The 25,086-nt window shown below is 32.4% G+C and overlaps 2 protein-coding genes across 6 annotated transcripts; one reads left to right on the top strand and one right to left on the bottom strand.

Annotated features, from left to right (window-relative positions):
* Window positions 1-478: 478 nt before the first annotated feature.
* Window positions 479-4,519, top strand: LOC128175905 (uncharacterized). 3 transcript variants are annotated; one of them, XM_052841778.1, is made up of 3 exons: window positions 479-675; window positions 1,712-1,869; window positions 1,991-4,519. In XM_052841778.1, exons 1-3 carry the CDS (start codon window positions 605-607, stop codon window positions 2,518-2,520), a joined length of 759 nt encoding a protein of 252 aa, XP_052697738.1. In that variant the 5' UTR covers window positions 479-604; the 3' UTR covers window positions 2,521-4,519. The 3 variants fall into 3 exon arrangements, with proteins under 3 accessions (XP_052697738.1, XP_052697737.1, XP_052697739.1); XM_052841777.1 differs by having other exon boundaries at window positions 479-705; XM_052841779.1 differs by lacking the exon at window positions 479-675 and adding an exon at window positions 894-1,595.
* Window positions 3,010-19,479, bottom strand: LOC128175904 (WD repeat-containing protein 20-like). 3 transcript variants are annotated; one of them, XM_052841775.1, is made up of 5 exons: window positions 19,208-19,479; window positions 17,550-17,759; window positions 13,518-14,756; window positions 9,625-9,688; window positions 3,010-5,277 (listed from the first exon to the last, which is right to left on the bottom strand). In XM_052841775.1, the coding sequence occupies exons 1-4, from the start codon at window positions 19,460-19,462 to the stop codon at window positions 9,629-9,631; spliced, it is 1,764 nt and encodes a 587-aa protein (XP_052697735.1). In that variant the 5' UTR covers window positions 19,463-19,479; the 3' UTR covers window positions 3,010-5,277; window positions 9,625-9,628. The 3 variants fall into 3 exon arrangements, with proteins under 3 accessions (XP_052697735.1, XP_052697734.1, XP_052697736.1); XM_052841774.1 differs by having other exon boundaries at window positions 9,643-9,688; XM_052841776.1 differs by lacking the exon at window positions 9,625-9,688.
* Window positions 19,480-25,086: the final 5,607 nt, after the last annotated feature.

Raw genomic sequence — 25,086 nt, 5'->3', positions numbered from 1 at the left:
TGATATAACATTATAACATGCACCGTCGGCCGTCCAAGAGCCAAAAGAACCGAAATATGCAGTGTTTAAGCATGCGCGGATCTAACCATCGTCGGAAACCGACGATGGGATCTAACGGGCACATCAGGAGATTCTGACAATCCAGGAAAATTCAAATTCACAAGTTCACAAGATCCATATGGTTAAAATGACTGAAAGCTCGCATCGTACCCCACCACACCCCAACAGTCAATCTAACCCCCCCCCCCCCGTCTTTTCACAATCTTGTATTTTTTAGATTCCACGTATGTTTTAGTTGTGTTGATCTACACTGAAGATAATAAAACATTAAATAACAATGTTTCAAACATTTGTTAGCATTTAAAATTAGATTTGAGAAAAAAAAAACCCAAAAAACTACAAATTTTTTTGCTGGTAAATTTCAGCGCTTTTCCGGATTCTGTTTTTTCACTCATACGATTCAGCAATTATTCCACTTCTGTAATTTCCTATTTGAAGGCAATGCTTTGACAACAAACGAAGCCTGTCGCTTTCACAGAAAGTTGGAAAGATATGTGACTAGAGGTCATTACTGGGCAAGTCGAGAAATAAGAAGAAAAATACTATGAACAATTCGAACGTCGAAGCTGAATATGATTGCAAAATCTGTAAAGCGAAGAAACAAACGATGAAAAGGTGCACGAGATGCCGACAAGTGTATTACTGGTGTAGTATTCCAATTTATCTGGTGTTTTGGCCTGTTATATCCATTTAAGTAAATTTTTAACAGAAAAACAGACAATAATTCTGCTTACGTCTTGTTCTCGTCTTTTCCTTTCGTCATACATGTATTTCCTTGCAACTTGATCATTGTTAATAACAGAGACATAAATAACATTATTTATTTATATCTCTGTTAATAACTAAAGCTAACTTTAGTTCATAAATACATGTACTCATATCATTCTCCTTTTAACTTAAGAAGAGGGCCCGGCAAGCCTTGCCTGCCCTGTGTCATGTGTTTTTTTTTCACTTACCAAAATATAGCTTATATTTGAACAGAGCTTAGAATTAAATTTAATCAGTGCAAAACTAGTGCAAGATTTTGTGCACTGTAAAATTGCAACTCAGTCAAATAAGGAACTGTAGCTCCCAGGTCATCCATCCCTTTAGCAGACTGGGGGCAACACATCTGCAGCTACATTAGAGAATGTTCCCATGTGTTTTACAGTATAGTTACAACATCGCTATAAATATATAAATTGCACATTTTCTATCTTCCATGCTAATGCTTCCTCAGTAAAATCTACTATAGAAGATTTTACAGAGGCATCATGGAAGTTAGAAAACGGAGTGTTTATTAGATGAAACAATTATCAAGGTCTGCAAGATAATTCCAATGTTTTGATAATTTTTACATTTTTTTTCATTTTCTTGGAGTAAGTTTATTATTCTTTTTTCAACTTTGTTCTTACATAGGAAAACGGACTTAGAGGTCCATGCAATCTGGATGCCATTATCGAAAATCAACCAACCGTACTAACTTTCTCAACCAGCATATATACCCCTGTAGCAATTGGGGAATGATCAAAATCAAAATTGCGTCCAAACAAATGGTCTTATGAATTAGTGTTAGCTTTAAACATTAAAGATTCAATTATGCCCTATCTTGGTACTTGATTATCTAATATACTTTGAGATGAAATGTACATAAAAATTTCTTTGCTTATAGCTCCAGAGAATGTCAAGCCAAAGATTGGCCCATGCACAAGACAGAGTGTTCAGTTACAACAGCCAGCTCAACTGATGAAAAAAAGAAGACACACAATCCTATTAATTCCAAGTTTACAGTAAATGATGGTTCTATTTATCAAGACCCAGGCACAACAGGTACTATTGTGACCCGTCTGTAAAAATTTCATTTCATCTTTGCTCATTGTCTCATAATGGCCATAAATTGGCAAAGTCCTTTATGCCTTGTCCATTTATGGGAATTATTGCCTCATTTCAGCTAATGCAGTGAATGATAAAGGTCTTAACTATTCACCTGTGATAGACTTTAAAAGATATGATAAAAAAGAACACAAACCAGAAGGAGTCGGTGAATTTCCTGCACGAAAAGATTCTTTCTACATAGACAATGAAAAATTATGTCACGATGTTCCAGTGTTAGATAAAAGCAAAGAATTTACAGACATAGTGGTGAAAGCAAACAGACAGAAACAAACCATCAGCATTCAGGATGACTGGGATGGGAACACAATATATCGCTTCCTCTCTCACCAGTTACAGGTCCCTGTCAACAAAATAAAGATCATCCACAAAGGCAAAATTGTGAATGCTGATAGCATTAAAGAGTGCATTCAAAAGAGGGCAGTCTTCCAAGTGTTTGGCGAGAAGGCAGAGGATGCAAGTGGAGTTGATGACAGAGATATAGAATTAATGATGAGACAGCTTAATATTAGTAGAAATGAAGCCATATTAGCCTTAAAAGAGTATGGAGATGTTATTGACGCCATGTTGGAAATTAGTCGCAAATAACAGTTTATTATTCCTTACGTTTTTTGTGTAAATATGCCACATTAATTATTACCTGGTATTTGAAATGTTTGTTTTAAAATATTTGTTCATTGGCAAGTATGAAGTAAAGTGACAGTACATATACCCATAGTAAAATGTTAAGGGGTATTGAAGGTACAGAATGTACGTGTCAACCCAAATTCCTTAGAATTAAAATAAAAATCTGCAGCTAAATTCCATTTATAGCACCCCAAATAGTACAGAGATTTCAAATTGCATCAATATGTGAATTGTCTACTTACCGGTATTACAATACCAGAAACTACATTAAAAGTATTCTAATACTTTCAGTCTTTTCATTAATTGAAATCTGCTGTTTTGCTTTCTTTGATTTGGAGTAACAGTTGAAATTATCAACAATTTCATGCCAAACCTTTAACATTGTAAATTTTTACCAAATCCAATAAACCTTCCTTGTACAAAAAAGCAAATGAAAAAAGAGACAAAAAAAACATTGATATAAATTTTTTAATTTGTTGAAAAGAATAAGTGACTAAATATTAACAAATCTGAAAGACCATTTATCAGAATTACAGAAATGCCCCACGGATAAGCAGGGAGTTGTAAGGGTAAGCCCTTGTAAACAAAAAGAATAACTCTGCAGGCCATGTAGGACATGCATATTTCTCATAGAAAAATAAAGACTGACAATGTCAGAGAAGCAGAGTTGATTCAAACACAATCAGTACCGGTATTCAGTGGTACAAGACTGGATGGTAAACAGAGAGAAAAATACAAGAAATTTGGATTGTCCTCATTAAACATTAATTTATGAAAAATGCACACAAAGTTTTAATCGAAGGGTTTTCACTTAAGTTATACATGAACCAATCACAATTGTTTTTGGAAATATTAAAAAATTATGACCGTCTTTTTCCAAAATAAGATGAAACTTGAAAACTGATATAAAGTCTTCAAATAATTATGCATATGAACTTCATAGTTAATAATTTATATTCAATATGATATAAAAAGAATAAAAATACTGAACCATACTGAATCACAAACAAGCACTTTTATCAATATGGCCCTTTTTAATATATATATTCATATATATATATATATATATATATATACACAATGGCTATCACAGTCGACGTTTCAGATACAACAAATAAACATGACACTAAAATTCATTAAAAGATCAACGTTCACACCATTGACTTCTCTGATCCTGAAAATGATTAAAAGCTGTGAAACATGTTTATCTGATAACTCGTTGCTTTTAACTCGAGACACTCAGAGAACTTGATTATCTATTAATCTTGCATAAGTTCAAATACTTCATCCAGCAATTCACGTTCAGGAATTTCCAAGTTCTGCTGCTCTAGGACTCCAATTGATACACAATTTGTCCAGATGCCATTCATTGATATTACTAGGAACATTTACAGTCCATCTCAAGAGTTTTCTTGTAGTGTATATAACATATTGCACTAAAGGATGACAAGTGGGATTTCTGCTATTTTTCTGATACAATCTGGAGTATAGTTGACTGATAAATATTTGTGTACATGTTTAAGCACTAAAAATATAAAACTCTGATTAAAATACAACTATACCCATACATTCTAAAGCCTCTTGTTGATATCGGACTACTAGTACCCAAACAACTTATATTCAATTTTTTTTCATTTTATGAAGAATCTGCTCAATCAAATAGTACTAAAGCTACCCTGTTTCATTTTAAACCTCTATATATATTTTAAGTGCTTTAAAAATAATCATGTACCAATAAGAAGAACCAAAGGAAATTCCTAAAAAATTTAAATAATATAAATGTACATTTAGTTCAAAGGCACAAGTTGGGCCTTACAGTAAAGGTCAAACCAGCTGTATTAAATCAAACTTTAAAAATATTTGTTCATGATGGATTTTTTTTTTCACAAGTCGTGCAATGAAATGTATGTGTATTCTATATACACATTTGATTTGATTTATAAACATGTTTGTAATTTTCTTAACCAAGGTTTAACAAATGAACATGTCAAAATGCTCTTACAGAAATTAGGGGTTATTCATGTTGTGACGTATTATCTCTAAATATAAAAACAGGCTTCTTAAGATTTGACAAAAAATAAATATTAACAAAGACTCTTTCACAAATTGGGCCGGTACTTCTCTGATTTCATTGCAGCAATCAAACAGTGTCAATAACAAATTATGCAAGAAACTTGTGTATAAGTTTGAACTCCTTTTGGGGGAAGAGGCTCTCAATGACATGAGGGGCAATTTGTTACAGGAATGAATTATAGAAAAGAAATATAATCATTTAATGCGACAGTGCAGAAGAGAACACTAAACTTAACTGCAATTAACAAACATCAGATCTGCTGAAAAATGTCCATGTTTACATACATGGATCTTCTATAAAACCTTTTAGTCTAATTGTTTCAAAACACAAAAGCTTCACACAATTATACACTGACAATTGACAGCAATAGAAATTCTGCAAAACAAAGGTTTTTAAAAAAAAGCTATATGAAATGGTCTGGAAAATGGTCTTGATGCAAGTGTTACAATGGTGATGACTGGAAGCATCAGAATTGATGGTGACTGGGGTCTTGATATGTGCAAGGAAGTCATGTGACCATCAGGAGGATTAGACTGGTTCTTTGGACTGGTTTCTGCCCTTTAAGGGCACAGCAGGAATTGGATAATGATGTAGCAGGGTCACAGCGGGGTCATCATAATGTCCTCATTGTACTGGGTAAGTTTCTGTAAAGAAAATTAAGAAAATGAAACATCTCCTTTAGATCTACTAGCAGTGAGGAATTATATGAAAATTCTTTTACATCTAAAGTGTTAGCAAAACTTATTCATCTGATAATTCTTTCAAACTAGCTATACTAAAAACTGATCTGGAATAATGCATTATAATCAAAAAGAGAGTACTCCAATGCACATTGTCTCAATTTGTAACACTAATGGGTATATAAATATATATACTTCATATATATTTCAATATAAATGAAATTGAACCAGGAATGTGAAGAGTATTTCAGGTCATCCAAAGAAAAGAAATTTACACCTCTATCAATTGAATTCCTGGTAAATAAGTGTGAAAAATAATAAGCACGAAAGTTAAATATAAACTTAGTAAAATAGTTTTGACTGATTAATTTCCACAGCCAACAATAGCAAAAATGACCATCATATTGTTTATTCAACCATGAAACACCAAATTATGCAACTGGTATACTCATCAAACCTTTGCATAGGTACTTTGCAGTACTTTGATTTCAGACAATCATTTCCTTGCAAATAGTACTAATTTTTAAACAAATCTATTTATCTATAATCATATAATTCTTAGCTTTTTTTACTATTTCAATAGTTTTACAAATCACAGCCTTCATTTTCTAAATAACTTTTTTGGCCACTTTTCTACTGAACCTATCACATTAGGAAATATTTGTTATTGTTGTATGTACCTATTAGTTACATAAGAAGATTTTTTCATACAACTCCTATATATTCTCATTAGTACACTCAATTTTTTCATTATTCCTTAATTATCTTTGCTTTGGAGAGAGATCTGACCATTAATTTGAAATTTTCAATGATGTTTTGTGCCAAGTCTAGTTGAATTTTGACTCGTAAGCTTTGGGGTGGGGAGTTGATCAAAAAAGCTCCAAGACAAGCTTTTCCCTTTAGTTGCACTAAAATTCAAAAAAATATAAGAAGTACCTTCCTAAAATCTAAGAGACAGGGCCAGTGTGGTTCTTAGAATAGAATACAGCCATCTGCAATGTTTTGTGTTTTTAGTCCATTGTCAGATTTATATTTGAATTTTGTTTCATCCAGTATTTTTTCATTTGACCAAATTGAAATATTTAAGTATGTAAAAAAAATGCATACTGATACTGTAGATTTGTATTTCAATGCAAGGAATTAATATCCGTGTAAATTTGTGAGAAGTGCATCTCGCAAATTTTAAAATTTTGCTTTTATTTTTTGACCATAATTATGTAACTACATGAATGTATGATAAAAATTCAGCATTCATGATTTTATAAACCAGAAAATCCGGTTAAATATTGAAATGCTTAAAATGGAGTGCAAGTGGACAGCTGACAAAAGGATACCCCTATTGTACAGATAACTCCTCTGAAGTTTTTCTTTTACACAAATTGTTTATATATCAGAGATTTGAAAATACTTGGATTATAATTTCTAATGAAACCTGAGAAAAATTACAGCTGTTGAACTTAATTAGTCATTTTACAAAATGTTACACAAAGGGTACCCAATTGTTCGGATAACTTTTCCTACAGTTTTCAAGATGAGAACCATTTTGTTTTGCAGATCAATTGAACATTGTGCAAGATGTGTATATTACTTGTATTTATTTTTGTGAATTTATGAGAGAAATGCAAGCTATTGACAATTGAGCTTAGTACTTTTTCCATAACACTGCATACAGAGTGCATCATTTGTCCAGTTATCTCATCCTACAGTTTTTAACAGAGAAAGTTATTTTCATTTTATTTGTACAAATATGCACCATAGAGATTAGATAAGCATCACACTTTAATTTTTTTGATTGACAAACGGATTTTGGATGTTGACACAAAAAAAAACCCAGTTTACTCCTACATTGACAGCTTCTCTTGTCTTGGAATAGAAACAATTAAAGGGCTAGATGACTATATCATACATGTTAACCTCCGTTGGTGAATTAGAACCCAAAAGAGGAGGATTGTGTGCTGCCTTTTTTGTGTAACTTTAATTATAAAGCTCATATTTTTATATACTGTCTAGGTATTTATGGTTTCTGATTAGTCATTCAGGATATCAAGTAAAATTTAAAAGACTTCAAAAATTCAGGAATATCAACACATGCAAAAAAAAAATGTGCACGGATTAACCATCAAATGGATTAAGCTTTTATTTGGGGGGCGGGGGATCTTTGTGTGCAGAGACATTAACAATTGCCATTGTTCAGTAAATATAGATTAAGTCAATACCAAAATTTAACAAATAACAGAAGTATAAACCAGTAGTAAATCATATATTCGTTTTCAATATCAAAAATGATGTTTACATGCTTATTAAAAATCATGCAGTGTTTCAATAAAATGCAAGTTTTTTGTTATGGCCAAGTTAAAAGATAAATTCAGTTATCGTTAAAGCCATGTGTAGAATAGCAAAGCTTCCTTATCCTTGGCCAGGATAGTATTTCAACATGTCATGTAACTAAATTCAAATTAATGTATTAACTGGAAATGGCTTCTTTCATCTTTCAATGTAAAACACAGTCATGCTTGAAAATAAATCATTTACCCGCCTTAAAAAAATGTTCATTTGCCCCCGATTCAAGACTAATTCAAACCCAACAAGATTTTTGGACCACAGTGGCTTCCAAAATGGCTATCTATCAAAACAACGAACGTTAGCAGTATATTTTCTAATAAAAGCAGAAGGCGGGAGACTTAGTTAAAAATTGGTAGACTTCTGCGTAATGTGGTAGAGATAACATGTATGACTATACTGATCTTGAGAATAAGAGCTCTACAGAAAATTGTAGCAATATGTTCCAAATCCAATTTCTTAAGAAGTTAATATACATATAACTTTACTATAATTACCAGTTATCATTTACAACTTAAATAATCATATCCTAAAAGTCTAAGTAGATCTGACGGCTACTTTGTTGACCATTCCGCCTCATAAACAAATAAACATCAAGTTGAACTCTTTTGTTGCATCTTCAGCTTCCACCATGAATATTGATGTTACATTTTCATCAAAATAAAAACGGGGCAAATACATGACACCTATCAGAAAATAACTTCTCTGAAGAATCAAAAACATCAAATTATATATTGGTTTGCACAATATAAATTAAAGTTTAGTTAAATTAATTATCTGTGATATTGCAAAACTGTAGCTCGATCTACAGAAAAGGGTTGACAGACCTATAGTTCTGCAGCTACTTGATATCTGTTAGCTTTGATAATACACAGTTACTTGACAAATAACTACATTCAGAAGGATAACAACAGCATGCGTCTATATCTAAAACAAATAGTACATGTACATAAAGCAACTTAAAAAAGGGAGATCTAAGGCTATACATTATTGCCGCTAGGAAGGACACAACCAATATGCCTTGTATTGTATTGTTCTTCTTATGAAGTCACAAAATAGGAGAAAATGAAATTTCTATATGAAGAGAATATGGTTACATTTGTCCAAATTCTACAGACAACATTAAGTACCGTAATATACATAATATTATATGTATGTACATAAGGTTAGTCAAATATAAATATATATTGGAGAAGAAAAATGTTCACTACATGCATTTTGTTTCTGGCTATGTTATTATAAAACTACTGTAACATAATGGGAACTATGATTGGAAAAGACCCTATATTAGTGGGATCGAGATAAATTAGTAGAAGAAGTGCTTGAATGACATACTAGAATTCAACACACTGGGAATAGTGAACAAGAAACAAGGTGAAACTTGAAAGACCAGCACAGGACCCGAAATTTGTACAATTTCTAGAATTGATACTTTTGATGTTTGTGCAACTTATATGACTTTCTTTGGATTACACCTGCATTTAAAAATTTTCAAGAGTTTCATTCAACATATAAGAGCTAGCATTCAATGCATACAAGGCCTAGATTGAATTGGACTTGACCGTCCTCTCTCTTGTGTAGAAAATAAAGACCACTGACCAATCTAACAAGCACAACCAAACTCGTTAAAACAAAAAGATAGTCCCTCCACACAGGATATTGGGAAGAGGGTAAGTTCTGATCTACTAGCAAGATTGACTTTTTCTAATACATGTACTAGGTACTTTTACATCTTTTTTCAAAAGCCTCTATTTTTGGGGTTATGATTTTTCCTTGAAAGCATACTAAATCAACAATGTAAAAAGAATTTTAAGTTAACACTCTCCATTTCTTGATGGCCCTTAGTTTTGCAGAAGTGAGAACATTTAGAGCCTATAGAGACTGAGGCATAAAGATGTGTCTTATGTCTAAAACGAGACAAGAAGAATTCCAGTATGTCACAGAATTAGTGCACCCAAGCCAAGAACTTACAGAATTAAACAATAGTACCTCCAGTTGGTGTCTGTGGATTAAAGGCTCTATGCTGTGTCAGGGCCTACAAAAAAGGTCAGGTGATCAAGCAATTTGAAATATGCATAATATGGGCATGCAGAGGATCCAATTAGCCAACCACCAACTTCTAGGAAATAATACAGTAGATATCAGAACAGAAAAAATACTGATTATCGGTAAAAATAAAATTACTAGTAAACACTCGTGTCAAAGTTTAGAAAGAGATCCATAGGCCACATTGCTCACCTTATGAATTATGCTTAACTTATCTAATTTTCAAATATAATACCATCTTGAAATATTTACATTCAGTGTTTATTTCCCCTTATGTTTGCATTGGAAATCTACGACACCCAATTTTCTATGAATACACTTTGCTAATTCATGCGCCATGAGCACAAATATAAATGTCTTCACATGTTTTGAGTATACATATTTATTTTTGTAAGATTAAATGAAACTTTAAATCTTGCATAACCAATTTGATATGTACTTTTGAAAAACTATCATTTATATCTACTCCTTAATAAAAAAAAATTCTGCAGAAAGTCTCTGGCACTTTATTTTTTGTTGCGTTAGCTAACTAAATAATATGTTAATATGGCTGTTTCATATTTCTGACTAAGAGTGTAAAAATAGCTTTATAGCGGCAATAGACTAACGACATCCAATAATAAGCATTCATTGCTTAAATAGATATTAATATATATATATTAAACACAAACACTAAATCACATTAAAATTGTGATTTTAAACTTATCCCCTTTTTGTCATCTCAAAAATTTTATGTGCTAATTCACACCTGACCTATCCAATGACATCCTTATCAGAACCATTGACCAAAGATACTACGTGCCGAGTTTGGTTCAGCATTAGAGAGTTGATTTAGAGAAAAATATCTTTAAAAATAAAAATTCAAAATGTCAATGACAAATCTAACAGACAAATTTTGACATATTTTGATCAGAGAGAGCCTTCAAATAAGGTGAGCTAAAAAGTAATCTGACTGCAAAGTAAATGAAAAAGACAGTTTTTTCTACATTTCCTTATGTATATAAGCCCAATAAAATGCAATGTATTCAGTAACACTTAGAAATCCTACAGAATTACATTAATAAAATTCATTTTTCCTTTATAGGCTTGCTCTTTTTGGATGTGAACATGATATGGAAGATACATCAGTACAAATGTAGTATGGTACTATATCTGGCATTTCTGGGAAAGGTATTTTTAGAGGACACTATTATGAAATATCAAAGAAATATATATTTTAAATATAATACATGTACCATTGAAGAACATGTACATGAAATAAGCACAATTATTATGTTAATTTATGTCAAATTTATGAAATGCTGAGCTAAATTTAAAACTATAGTAAATGATGAAGATATAAGGGTAATACAGGGTTAAGTGTTATGAAGAAAAGCATGTAAAGAATATGAATTGAATCTTGAAAAAAGGAGAAAAACTGCAATACATACAGCCATTACCCATTAAAGTTCTATATATAAGAAGAATATGTTCATTGTTCAAGCACTTGTTTTAATAACTTGATCTTCCCTTCCTTCAATGGCGGTGGGCATCAGAGATGACAATCTGATTAAAATTAGATTCTTTAATATGCACATGTACATTACAAAATATTTATAACAGACTTGACCAATCACTGATCTTCAACTATCCTCTTCTTTAGGTTTTGATAAAAAAAAAAAAAAAAAAAAAAAAAAAAAAAAAAAAAAAAAGAATTAAAAAAGTGAACATACCATTCAAAATGTTTGGGTTTTTTTTTCCATTTTATATATATTGCACTAAAGAGATTCAAAGAAAACAAATAAACCAAATGTTGGGTGTTCTGCTCTGTATAATGATAGGACAGGACTAAGGACCTTTTGATTATGACAAGAATCTCCTGTTTCAGTTAGCCTTTCCTAGTTATGAGCTGCAGTGATTTTCTACTTTAAATTCACTCTTAGCTTTCATTATTAAACCCTGGGACATATCAAAAGTAAAACATAAAACTCTATGTTTCAAACCACTGGCGAAAACTTTCCAGTGTACTGGTGAACATCTGATTGGATATCGAAAAGGTCATTTGAATGTGACCTTCTCTTAGGCTGCTATAGATCCTTGTGTTTAGCTATCATTGTAACAGTGGATCAAGGAATCTAATTTAAACAGATTGCAGAGTTTGAAGACAAAATCTTTCAAAATTGATGTAAAGTAGCATTTTTCATTCATTAAGGTTCAGTCAATTCAAATACTAGTATAATTAAATATATATACCAGGGTATAAAGAATGAATGGTGCAGTTTCATTCCATCATATTCAGTGACTGAGATCATTTTACAAAGCCCTTATTTTAAACCCTTACTAAAAACTCAAAATTCATTGCATAGAAATGAATCTTATTACATGTATTGCAATGCCTGCCATAAAGTTACCTTATTGCAAGGTGTAGAGAAGAATAGAATGTTTATATGTATGTTACGTAGACTTTATTGTGTAGCAAACATTTCTGAGTTTCATCCAGAGCACATTGGCCGACACATCAAATAAGCATTTAATGGACACCCAATCAGCCATTTCTTTGTATACATGTATTATAATTTGGTTTAGATCATTATGAGTTTAAATATCCCAAAAAACTTGACATTTAATCTTATCATATGAAAAATACAAGCACTTTTTATCAATTGTCATTTCTTTGTCTTCAAAAATCAAAAATATGTCATGACTTGTGAGGCCAACATTCTATCTTTGCCTCAACCATAAAAACTGGTTGATAATTTCAGATTCATTGAATGCAACAAAACAAAAACGGATACAACTTAGTGCAGTTTGTAACATCACAACATAACATAATCACAGATCTTTGAAGTTGCTCTCTAAAATATCTGCACAGTATTATAAAATTTCTGCACATATTCAAGTAAAACAATACCTTATAAAGGACTATATATGATAAGGGCCTAAAATGGCCCCCTAAAATGAACATCATCATTTTACTATCATTCTTTGTTTTCTTAGTACAGATATATATGTGATGTGTTTACATAATATTCATTTTGATTCAAGTGCCCACAATTTAGAAATGTGATATTGTAAAGACAACCTTTTCCCGCCATTTTGCATTTTTAGCGTAAAACAGCTTGTTTTCAAGCAGTTTTTCCTTCCGAAAACATAGAGCGCATTCTTGAACAAATAAAATATTTTAATCAGAGATGTACCTAGCCAAGACTAATAAGTGAGAAAAAAATTTTCCTTGTTCAAGCATGCGCTCTATATTTCCCATTCGTAAATAGATAAGAAAAATGTCAATTTTTGGCTGATTCTGATTGAATTATAGCAATGGCGTCACTTCTGACGTCATATACTGCCAGTGTGTGCAAATAAATCAAATAAATAGATGAAAATTAAATTTTATATCAACTCTTCTAAAAAATTAGTAAACATTTTATAGTACCCGAAACACTTTAAAAATGGCGAATTATGGGGGCAAAATTTAACTCTTATCATATATAGTTCTTTACTTTACAAATCACTAAATCTTTAAAAATATTTTTTCATTAGCAAAACAAGAAACTGTACTTCATACATATCTTTACTTTGCCATATATATCTTAATGCCCAAGATGTACCTGGGTATATGATACATCTAAAAAAAAAAACTGAACTTATAAGCGTGCTTCTATCAAGAAGAAAGTTCAATGATGCTATGCCCAATTACATGTTTTATCACAGATAGTCATATGCAATGTGCATGCCAAGCACCTAGAGTGGACATAGCAAGCATACAGCCCTTGTGAAAACCTATTTCAAATTTTAAGAGGGTGGCCCAAATCTCCGCCCTACTGATCCCTATCACTCACCACTCTTCCAGGACGGGCCCAGGTATTCACGATTCCTTCCTGGCAGGCCGTTACGATGCAATCTTCTCGGAACACTAATTCTGTTAATCGTTCACTAGAGATTTTCTCACAGACTACGGGTTCTAGAAGTGGTACTTCATCTAAACGTGGACATGAGCATGTTCCTAACACTTTAATGGATTCGTCTATATGTTTCACATGATTTGATTTTAGCATATTGTTTTTCTCACTAGATTTACTAGATAAGCTAAAATTTCTTTTGTGTTCTTTCTTTTCCGTAATTTCCTTTCTTTCTCCTAAGGAAAGGGTAGCAAAATGGTGTGTTGAATTACCCATCACAGAATTCCCGACTGGGTGTGCATTTCCATCACCAGAAATGTCATTGCTACTCAATAAGGAGTTTGTTTTTTGGACATTGTTACATCGAGGTAAGGTTGCCGACACTGAGTTTGGATTGGATAATAGTATACTGGTCCTGGTTCGGGTATTTATTGGTTGTTGTATCACATCTTCTGTTAAATCCCACAAACACAAAAATGTGTCCTGTCCCACAGATCCAAACCGGTACGTGGTTACACACGACCCTGAGCTCTGTAGAGAAGTCTGAGAAAGGTCAGCTGGGGGTTTCTGGTGATTAGATTGGTTGCCATTGGCAACAGTTGCTTGCACATCCTGTACTTTGGTACCGTTGCGCAACTCACTGTTGTCACTACTGAAAACTGAGGTATATGGGTCAAAGGCCACAACACTGACCCATGACCTATGCCCTTGACCTCTACATACAACTCTTTTTTCATTAAAAGAATAAACAGTAACTAAGTCATCTTCCCCACCACACACAAGAAACTTGGAATCGGGTGACCAGCACACACAAAGCAACCCCCCAAAATAACTCCTCATTGATCCTACCAGTTCCATCGAGTCATAATGAAAAACTCTGAGGAATCCATCTTGACTAACAACTGCTAAATACCTAGCACATGGGGAGAATGCAAATTCGTTTATTGCACCTTGTCCAATCACCCATCTGTAGAGTGGGTTGCGGGTACTTTTTGTTTTACAAGTGTGTATGGAGTATCCATCTCCTTGTTTGAATGGCTGGTACGTGGGTGGGGTTGGTCCACAAGGGAGTTCGTCGTTGTACACATACAACTGTCCGCTGGCATAGGACACTAGGAAGTGATCAGGTTGGCCTGGAATCCATTTGATACAGGTTACCTTGGATTTGTCTATCAGTTTCTGAAATTTGAAAAATTAAAAGAAGTTTTATCTTTTATCTACAAATAATATACATGTAGGGTGATTTCACCATGCATCGGACACCTTTGGATTTTCCCCTTTGTTCACGCATCAAATATCGTCCAAATATAAATAAAACTTGTTTTAAAAGTTACAGGTTTTCCTCTTGCTTAATTATTGGAGAAAAAATTGTAAAATTGTTAAAAATGTAGAAAATAAAGCAAATTAATGAAGTGTTGAACTATTTCACCATGGATCGGACAATATTTACCAAGCATCGGACAGCTATAGCAGTACAGTAGAGATTAAAATAACAACAATTTCTGGTTTTAATGCAAAAATACAAAGGTTCGGAAAAATTAATTTATTCAATTGCTATTCAGATTTCTGTTAATGTAAATTCTCAAATCTACATATAGGAATTTAGACTAGTACTTCTGTTTAAAGGAATATTTATCATAAGGGGTTCTTTATCGTGCCAGCTCATACAGGAACTTTGGACTTAAAAGGCTGTATCCGTAAAAATCGATTTTAAAGAGGTCTGAGGAAAATGTTTGTATCAATTATTTTTAAAATTTTTATTCTACTTCACATTTAAAGTATATCACAAGGAATGGGCACATAATCTCCATATTATTAGAAGAAATCATGCAGTGAAATCTGTCCGATGCATGGTTAATTAGTGTCCGATCCATGGTGAAATGAACATATGGTGCAATAATGACCTTGACATTAATTGTTCAAATTTCTTGGACTTATTTCAATCAAATTTTGTTTCAAAACTTACTTCTTACTAATTATTTTACGCAGTTAGTGCATTTTCACTAATTCACAATCAAACGCACAACATTCAAATAATGCTTAAGTGTAAAATCTTCATAACTAAATTTTCAATAATGGCGTATTTGATGTCATTTTACGATGCCTATATTGCTATTTCTTTGATAATGTGACTGTAAAATTCTTAATAATGATAAAGTTCATTTGTTTTAATTCAGGAATATACGAAACAACACATGAGCGCATGCACATTTATTTGTATATTTATAAACAAAGTTGTCCGATCCAAGGTATGTGTCCGATGCATGGTTAATTCACCCTACCAGGATTTACATTTCTTAGGACTTATGTATCTTTTTGAGAAACTTTTTTATGTTAATATTTTTACTATGTCCTGAGAAATGCTTAACCCTTGACCTTTGATTCATGACCACTTCTGCTCACTCAAATATATTCTGCATAAATTTCTTGACTTTATACTTGTATGTTCATTATTTACATACAGCAGATGGTCTAAAATCAACTTTGTTGACATACAAGTTAATCTATAAGATTAGAAGATGAATACATCAAATATCTTTTGTATGCAATATTACTACACTTCGGACTCTTAGGACTTAGACCTATGAATTATATCTCTATAAAAATTTTACTTCAAAATAGAAATTTATTTAGTGAAGCAGAATTCAACAATAGGACTAATTTTTGCTAAATTGAATTGAATAATAAAGAAATATCATCATCTGAATATCATAAATCAAATTTATACTGAATCAATCAAGAGAACCCTGGATTTTGAAGGCCCTAATCAATTAAATCCAATGATCTTAAGTTTTACAATTACAGATGTAATTCACTTCTACCACTTTATATTTTAAGTTTAACCATGCCAATTTTATCTAAGGTACATTGTCACAATTGACTTTCGACAGACAAAATGATGATGGATTTCATGTCATGAGAAACCTGTTCACTTGAATTTTCTGAAGACATAATCATGAAGCATTGCAAAAATAACTTCAGAAAAATATTTAAAAAATTTCAGAATCCAAGAGCAGTAACTTTAGTGGTAATAGATTATATATTGTGTAAATTGAACTTGAACTTTTGAGTTATCAATATACCGGTAAAAAAAAACGTGATGTTGAAAATCTAGATGCATTTTGAACAAAAGTTTTGAAAAACAACTCTGACAGAATGACAGAAAGAACGGAGCAAAACTACCGGTATATGCCCCAACCATTTTAGCAGACAAAAATATTGCTGGAACAACAAACTTGTTTCTGAAAACATGACATTAATTTCAGATGGATATTACAGCTGCTTGATCCGATTTTTTTAAATTTATGTATGGTTTTAATCAATAGCTTTGCTTTTGCGTAGTATGTGCATAATAGCAAGCATTGAAGTAGTTTTTCCAGTCAATTAAACTAAATTTCCATGGGAAAATAATATACAAAGTCTGTTTACAAAACAAACTTTACATAACAGGGTACCCCTAATTTGTCTCTTATAAAGATTCACCCCTCCACCCTGGCGTCAAGGCAGGTGTGGATGTATTAAGACATTGACATTCACTAGAAATAAGAAAGTAAGATAATATCAAAAATGTTCAGGCAAATCAAAAATAAATCTGTGTACATTTTTTTTTGTTTGCAATCGAAAGTGGGTTAGATAAACCTAACCAGTCAGAGGACAAAACCAAAATCTTAACTTTTCTAAACATTCCCGTGATGCATTTTTGTGTTCCCATACAGAAATTATTTTTGGTTTCTTTGAATACTTCTATGTTTGAGAAGAGACCTATTCTGCTGATATAAATAAGTGAAAGTCTGTAACTTTGTAAGATAATTGGTTTGTATTGAAAATATTTTGATACTGTTATAGCCAAAAAATCAAACCAAGCAGCTATAAATATTCTTGTTCTACATACACATCTGTTATTATAAGTGTTTGATGCCATGGGTTATCAAATGTATCCAGCAACCATTGATACTGGGCATAAAAACGTACCTCTTCATTGAAAAATTTGTTCAGCTCTCTTTTCAATGGGTCACTGCTAATCTCCTTTCTCATTGGGTCGGTCACTTGTATCTGTCCATGGCTGAAGCCCACCAACAAACGGAGAGACTCCTTGCTCACCCAAATTTTATTGAAGTCATGACAGGTGGGCAATGTTGCCTTGTATACTCTTCTGTCAACAGGTTTTGTAAGATCTGCAGCCTAGAAATGCAAATGAATTGTTATAATTCTTACACATAATCCAATATCATTTACTTGCTGAAAATGTTTTGTCCCTTACATCTAGATTAATCCCCAAAATTCAAAATTTTAAACAAGTCTATTGATAACCAAGTCAAAGAAATTAATTCTGCTGATTGGTCATAACACTTTCAAATTTAAAAAAAAAAAAAACACAATTTGAACAAATTGTTATTCTTGTAAGCTTTAAAACTGATACAATAAATTCATCAAAATTTCATAATAATCTCCCATCCGTTTCTTATTTTCTTGTGATTTAGAAAATACAATAACAAGAAAGCTAACCTATGGTACAGAGTAACATTCTAAACACGTTTATCTGACATGTAATTTTGATTTTTAAATTCATGTTTGCCATACCCTGGCCACCATCACGGCACAAAATTGACTTTTAATAACAATACATACAAAAACATTTTTATAGCAGGCCTCTCGCACCACTTTTTGAGACTGCATAGGGCCGGGGCAATAAGAATTGGGAAAATAGCAACCACTTGGAAATATTTGGATAAGGCTGCTCAAATTTATTTATATGTGACCTTTAGCGTATGGTATGAATCAAAAGGCAGATCCAGCTAAGCATGTTTCTTAAGAAATGGAAGTAAAATTGAAATCCTAGTGGCTTCGACCTCCATACGACCACACCATAATACATAAATGTATACTGTAGTGTAAAATATTTTCATTTAATTCTTTTTTTTCACATTGATGCATCTATTTGGTAAACCACGCTATTATATTTATATCTTTAAACATGTGTATTTAATTAAAATTTATGCTATGCTCCCCCCCATGATCACCGCAAAACATATCAAATCAATTACGTTAAACATTAAATGCAGAATAGTTGCAATAAAAGTGAATTCAGTTTTATTGAAAAATAGTAGACATTGTCCACTGTATAAAAAATATGAATGAAAATTAAACCATGTAAAAATGAAGAGTTAAAAAAGAAAAAAATATTATTCAATATACATAAACATGATAATGGCAAACATTTACCTGTTTGGAGCAAAAAAAGGTATACATAGGTGAATGATAATTATGGTGAACAGACTCTGGGCGAACAGATAGATGGGTGAAACTGATGTATACCAAATGGGAACATGGGACAGACTATACCTTACTGTTGTAAAAAAAAATCTGATAAATATCATCATGTTTGTGGTGTTAAATCAAGTACACTGATAGACAATTAATTAATAAATCATCATGCAAATATTCAAAATTTTCATTCAACACGATTTCCCATGGCGATACACAAGTATCTTATTTGGCTTACTGCTCTAAAATAAACACGACATTCTGCTTGTTTACATTGGCGATGATGCCCATGTCATTGTCAATCAGACACCTAATGCAGATTGTGTTCGCATTTAAATCAACATTATGGTACACTGGCATTCTACCTTTTTGACGCCTTTGTAAACGTAGACGTATAACTCTTTCCCAATGTTAAAACATATTCTTTCGGGCGACGGATCACCGCTAACATTAATGAACGAAGCCCTCACGGGCGTGTTTGTTGATCCACTGGTTTGAAGGCGGGTGGGTTTAGTATATTCGGACCAATGCGCTAGTATGTAAGTTCCTTCCCTTGTGGTAAATTTGTCTTTAATAAAATTTATATCGTCTTTTCCTCCACCCTCACTCTTCGACGCCATGTTTGTGGAGTTTTGAGGTTGACAGGTGCCCGGATACGATGACGATGCGCATGTTCAATATATGGCATCCGGTGTAAACAAATCAAAACACGTGGTAATACGATTTACTATAGTTCCTTGCCGATAAATTGACAAATAAATTAATGTCGGAAAATTTGTGCTTCATTAAAAAAACATATTGTCTCATATTTACTATATTTTTTTCAAGATAAAACTATGACATAGTAGACATGAATAGATATGAATTTGCAAAAAATAATACTGGTCAAAGGAAACAAAAGGACATGTTTATACTATGTAACCAAAATTGTGTAGAAGATGAAAGTCACTTTCTTACTGAATGTCCATTATATAAAGAAAAAAGAATTCATTTTTCCATTATGTCTCAATACTCAACAAAAACTTTATACTTTTAACAAAGAAAGACAAATTTATCTGGTTAATGTCGAATGAAGACAAAACAATACTTACAAAGTTAAGTGAATTTCTGATCAATGCTTTCAAAAAAAGACAGAATACTTTGAGATCTAAATGACCGATAAATTATTTATACAAATCATGATACTATCTTTATATTTGAATAAACTACTTTTATGACTATATATTATATGCACATTGTTAATATATATGTTTTGATATACTGGTGTACATTGCCCGGCTGTTACAGGCACGTAGCATCAGGGGGGGGGGCAGGCTCCCCCCCCCCCCCCCCCACTTTTTCTCGCAGCAACGGATTTTTTTAAAATTTACATATAAAAAATTGAATTATCATGGAGTTGGCCCCCCCCCCCCACTTTTTTCGAGGATGTAAAAAATTGATATGAAAATAAAGAAAATAGGATTGAAATTGAAGTTATATACTACGCCAGCCCGCCCCCCCCCCCCCCCCCCGGATTAGGATTTTGAAGATTTTGGAAAAGTTCTAATTTCCCTTTTTTTTTTTTTTTTTTCAAGATTTTTTGGATGAGTCTGGCCCCCCCCCCCCCCCACTTTCAAAAACGATGCTACGTGCCTGTGTTACAAGTTCATGTATGTGTATGGACCTTTTTATATGTAGAATCTCTTTTAGGCATTTCTATCTAATATCTGTAACCTTGTATGCCCTCTGGGCCCAATATTAGAAATAAACTATTATTATTATTAAGGTCTTCCGTTTTCCAACGGAAGACCTTATTGTTTTCGTTCGGTTTCTTTTTCCCTATTATTATTTTTTTTTTTCTTACAAAATTTGTGCAGGCGATTTCTCGAAAATGGCTCAGCCGATTTTCATGAAACTTTCAGATCTAATAGATATTATTACGAACTTAATATACATTTTTTTATTTTGATGACGTCATTTCCATTCTTGAGAAAATGACGTTTTAGCGATTTTCAGATGGTCGGCTTGTCCAGGGATCTCCTCCTAAACGGTAAAAGATATTGAGTTCAAACTTTCAGGGATTGTAGACAAGAGATTGTAGATGTGCTATTTGGCGTTCATATTTGTCATGCTCAAAAGGCGTTTAAGCTCGCCTGGTCCCGAAAATTGAGACTAAAAAAACGTCGTGATTTTTAATGGTTTTCTTAGTTTATCTCTTTTCTGAAAAATATTTTGTTAACACTGGTAATGCAAAAAAGATTTATATTTACAAGACCTTTCATTTGATATCAAGAAAAAGGGGCTGGCCCCTCAAATTAAAAGACCAAAGGGCTCTAAAGTCTTTCATCTGTAGCTCTTTACTGAGTGATATTTTGTGAACAGTTATAGAGACAAATGTGTTTATCTTACAGTTATGTATCCAATAAATGTAATGATTTTATCATGTGTTACGTAATTAGGGGTTTTTAGGGGCCAAAAGTCCAGAATTTTGATCACCCATATCTCAGTAAGGAAAAATATTTTGAAATAATGTATAGAAGTAAAGATGCTCAAAATGATGTACTAAATAATATGCAATTTTCAAAATTTCGTTAAATGGCCCCTATAAGGAGTTATGGGATCGGCCCCTAAAACGTTCTTTCCCATATATCTCAAGAACGGTAACGAATTTCTAAACACTTGTTGAACAAAATGTGCTGAGATTTAAATGACCTTTAATTTGATATCAAGAAAAAGGGGCTGGCCCCTCAAATTAAGGGACCAAAGGGCTCTAAATTCTTTCATATGTAGCCTTTTACTGAGGGATATTTTGTGAAAGGCTATAGAAGCAAATATGTTTATCTTACAGTTATGTATACAAGCAATGTAATGATTGTATCGTGTGTTACGTAATTAGGGGTTTTTAGGGGCCAAAAGTCCAAAATTTTGATCACCCATATCTCAGAAAGAAAATATATTTTGAAATGCAGTAAAGAAGTAAAGATAGTCAAAATGATGTACTAAATATGCAATTTTCAAAATTTCGTTAATGGCCCCTATAAGGAGTTAAGGGATCGGCCCCTAAAACGTTCTTTCCCATATATCTCAAGAACGGTAACAAATCTCTGAACACTTGTTTCACAAAATGTGTTGAAATTTAAATGACCTTTTATTTGATATCAAGAAAAAGGGGCTGGCCCCTCAAATTAGGAGACCAAAGGGCTCTAAAGTCTTTCATCTGTACCTCTTTACTGAGGGATATTTTGTGAAAGGCTATATAAGCAAATATGTTTATCTTACAATTATGTATCCAAGCAATGTAATGTAATGTGTTATGTAATGAAGGTTTTTAGGGGTCGAGAGACCAAAACTATGACAACCTATATCTCAAAAAGAAAAAATATTTTGAAATGCAGTTTAGAAGAAAAAATGCTAAAAATGATGTACTTAACAACATGCAATCTTCAAAATTTGGTTCAGCAGCTCCAATAAGGAGATAAGGGACCGGCCCTTAAAACTTTTTCTTCTAAGATATCTAAAGAACAGTGACGTTTAAACACTTGTTGAACAAAGCATTTACACCTGTAACAAAATAGTATCTGGTCCCCTAGAATGTAGACGCTGTTTTTTATTCTATATCATGTTTAGCTGTTAAATAGCAAAATCAAGATAGAACATATATCTCAAATTCTAAAATCAGACGGAAGACCTCCTCGTTGCTCGCAACGAGATCGTGTCTAGTTATATTATTATTATTGAATACACCGTTAGTTATCAAGGTATGGATATTCTGTTTACATCAATCTCCGTAAAATTTTAACTACGCCCAACATTGAGAAGTAACGCGTTATTCGCAGAAGTTTCGTGTTAAACCGTTACGTGTATATCGGAAAAGTTTTGCTTTTAATTGCGACAAATTAGAGTTCAGCAAAAATGCCTGTGCTTTTGCAATTGCACATCAGTTTTTTTTATATTATTTAATTTACATCATGCCATGACCCACAAGATTAATTATTCATATATAGAAACTATAAGGAGCTACTCACAATTTTTTTTTCGGGGGGGGGGGGGGTAATTTTCACATTGTAAAAAAAACTGTCAGAGAATCTCTTTGGGAAAATGAACCGTATATTTAGTTATGTAGATTAACACTGGGTTTCTTATGCCAAAAAAAAAAAAAATAAAATAAAATGTACGTACGTTATATTCATTTGATTATATATCCTCTTTCTTTTTCTTTTATTTCATCTGTCTGTTCTCATTTGAAAAATGGAATATTTCAGTGTATCTTTTTAAAATCAGGATAAGATTTTGGTATTCTGGACTTGGTCATCCTTTGGTATTATATGGCAATATGATTCAACCCTAACCTCTCAGTTTCTTTAAAGTCAAACGTTAACCCAAAATTAATCCACCAGAGATTCGGTACATATATATGTAGATGCCACAGTGAAGATGGCGGGTGAAAAGGGAGGCATGCAATATTAAACACGTAGAATGTGATATGGATAAAAAATAGAACGACCAGATGCTAGCGCTGTAACTTAAAATTTTATTTTTAACCAGTAGGATATATGGAGTATTTTTTGGGCTACCTTTTAGTCAATGGTACATGCGACTAATACATTTCATTTCTTCAACAACAACAAAATAAGTAATTTAACTAATTTGAGGATCTGTTAATTTGGCATTCCTATGATGTGACGATATTAAAATTACTCCCATTGAAACGGATCCGTGTATGTTGCTTCAAATACTTTAAAACAAGAACGCCCAGCCTTGGCCTAGCTTAATTATAATTATATAGATGCATGTGGCATTCTTCCTTTTCGTTATAAAAATGAACCTTTCAGTGAAAGGACGTGTGTTTTCGGTTCAAGCAAATTTTGTCGAAGATAAAAATCATGTCTTATATATTAGCCTGAAAATTTATGATAACGTAAGAAAAAATATTTCAATAAAAAATATAATGATCACCCCAAAAATAACGATATGGATTATTTGTTCAAATTTTTAAATCAAGATTACCAGATAAAATTAGCCAAATTTGTACATACATACAACCTTTAACAATAGAAAAAAATCTTCTGCATGTTTAAAGAAGATTGGTGGATAAGGCATGTAAAATGCCCAGACACGGTCGGACAAAGTTAAAATATCAATAAATCTGATATTTAAAATAAAAAATCATTTAAAACAATATATATTTATCATATCGTTGATTTTTAACCTATAAAGATGTTCAATGCTTGGAATATGTTGACCCAAACAGGCGTATACGTATCAATCCTGCAAATAGTGTCATTTTTAGAACTTAGTATTTTCTTCCATAGAGTGGGTCTGTGCTCCATATTTTTCTCATAGTTTAAATAAGGTCTTATGGAAAACAAAACAACTCGATTTCAATCAACAAAAACGTGAAGAGACGACCCACTGAACATTAAAAATATCATTTTATATCCCAACAATTGAACGTTTTGAAAAAATAATACGTCCGTAAATTCGTGGCCAAAGTCACACATCGTAATTTATCAACTTTATTTTACTTTGTTGTGACTGAAATGACTCGGTGGTTACAGCACCTGACGTTAACTAACCTTTACATATATATCTCGGGTTTTATGTTATGGGTTCGATACCACCAAAATTTAAGGCAATCTATTTTTCTTATCGTGAAAGTGACTGTTAGGTTAAATGGGTCGGGTGCAGTTTCGGTTAATGTTTATTTTGTTTACAGTATAATTTACAATGCTCATAATACACAATACCACTTATACTTACAGCAACTATTGTACGTTCTATTGGAGACGGTATAAAATGATCGTCAGACTTAGCAAAGTGGCAACGCTTTGTGAAAGAAATTACAGACTTGAAAATAAATGTTCAATCAGGACCATTTCAACGATCTTTGAATTTCTTCAAAGCGAGTTAAATTTGGGACCAATTTAACGAACTTTGAACAATTTTAAGAGTGCGTTTTATGAGTGTTTAATAACATTAATAACATTTACTTTGAAAATTAGGCATATCACAATTTCTGAGCTTCGTCAGTTTAATTAGTTGACAGTATGATTATTTTTAAATACTTATGAATATGATCTGCCGTAACTGGAAACGGGGAGGGTATGTAATATTTTATTTTCAACACCCCCTCCCCACCCCCAAAAAACATCGCTGAAGGGGATACTGCATGCTATCTAATCAACTAGTTTTTTCTTCTGGATAATATTTCCTGAATAGAAAATAACACGATTTTTAAAAAAAGGCTATTAATTTCTTAATAAAA

Source organism: Crassostrea angulata, chromosome 3, assembly GCF_025612915.1.
Source record: "Crassostrea angulata isolate pt1a10 chromosome 3, ASM2561291v2, whole genome shotgun sequence".
Lineage (NCBI taxonomy): Eukaryota > Metazoa > Mollusca > Bivalvia > Ostreida > Ostreidae > Magallana > Magallana angulata.
The sequence above is the reverse complement of the archived record's forward strand: the minus strand, read 5'-3'. Positions and strand labels throughout refer to the sequence as shown.

Excerpts from the sequence above, each read along its gene's own strand:
- LOC128175905 (XM_052841777.1), top strand. The coding sequence starts at position 605 with ATGAACAATTCGAACGTCGAAGCTGAATATGATTGCAAAATCTGTAAA. Across the intron at positions 706-1,711 it reads TGCCGACAAGTGTATTACTG|CTCCAGAGAATGTCAAGCCA; the intron begins GTGTAGTATTCC and ends CTTTGCTTATAG. Across the intron at positions 1,870-1,990 it reads TCAAGACCCAGGCACAACAG|CTAATGCAGTGAATGATAAA; the intron begins GTACTATTGTGA and ends GCCTCATTTCAG.
- LOC128175904 (XM_052841774.1), bottom strand. The coding sequence starts at position 19,462 with ATGGCGTCGAAGAGTGAGGGTGGAGGAAAAGACGATATAAATTTTATT. Across the intron at positions 17,760-19,207 it reads TTTACAAAGGCGTCAAAAAG|GCTGCAGATCTTACAAAACC; the intron begins GTAGAATGCCAG and ends TTGCATTTCTAG. Across the intron at positions 14,757-17,549 it reads ACAAATTTTTCAATGAAGAG|AAACTGATAGACAAATCCAA; the intron begins GTACGTTTTTAT and ends TTCAAATTTCAG.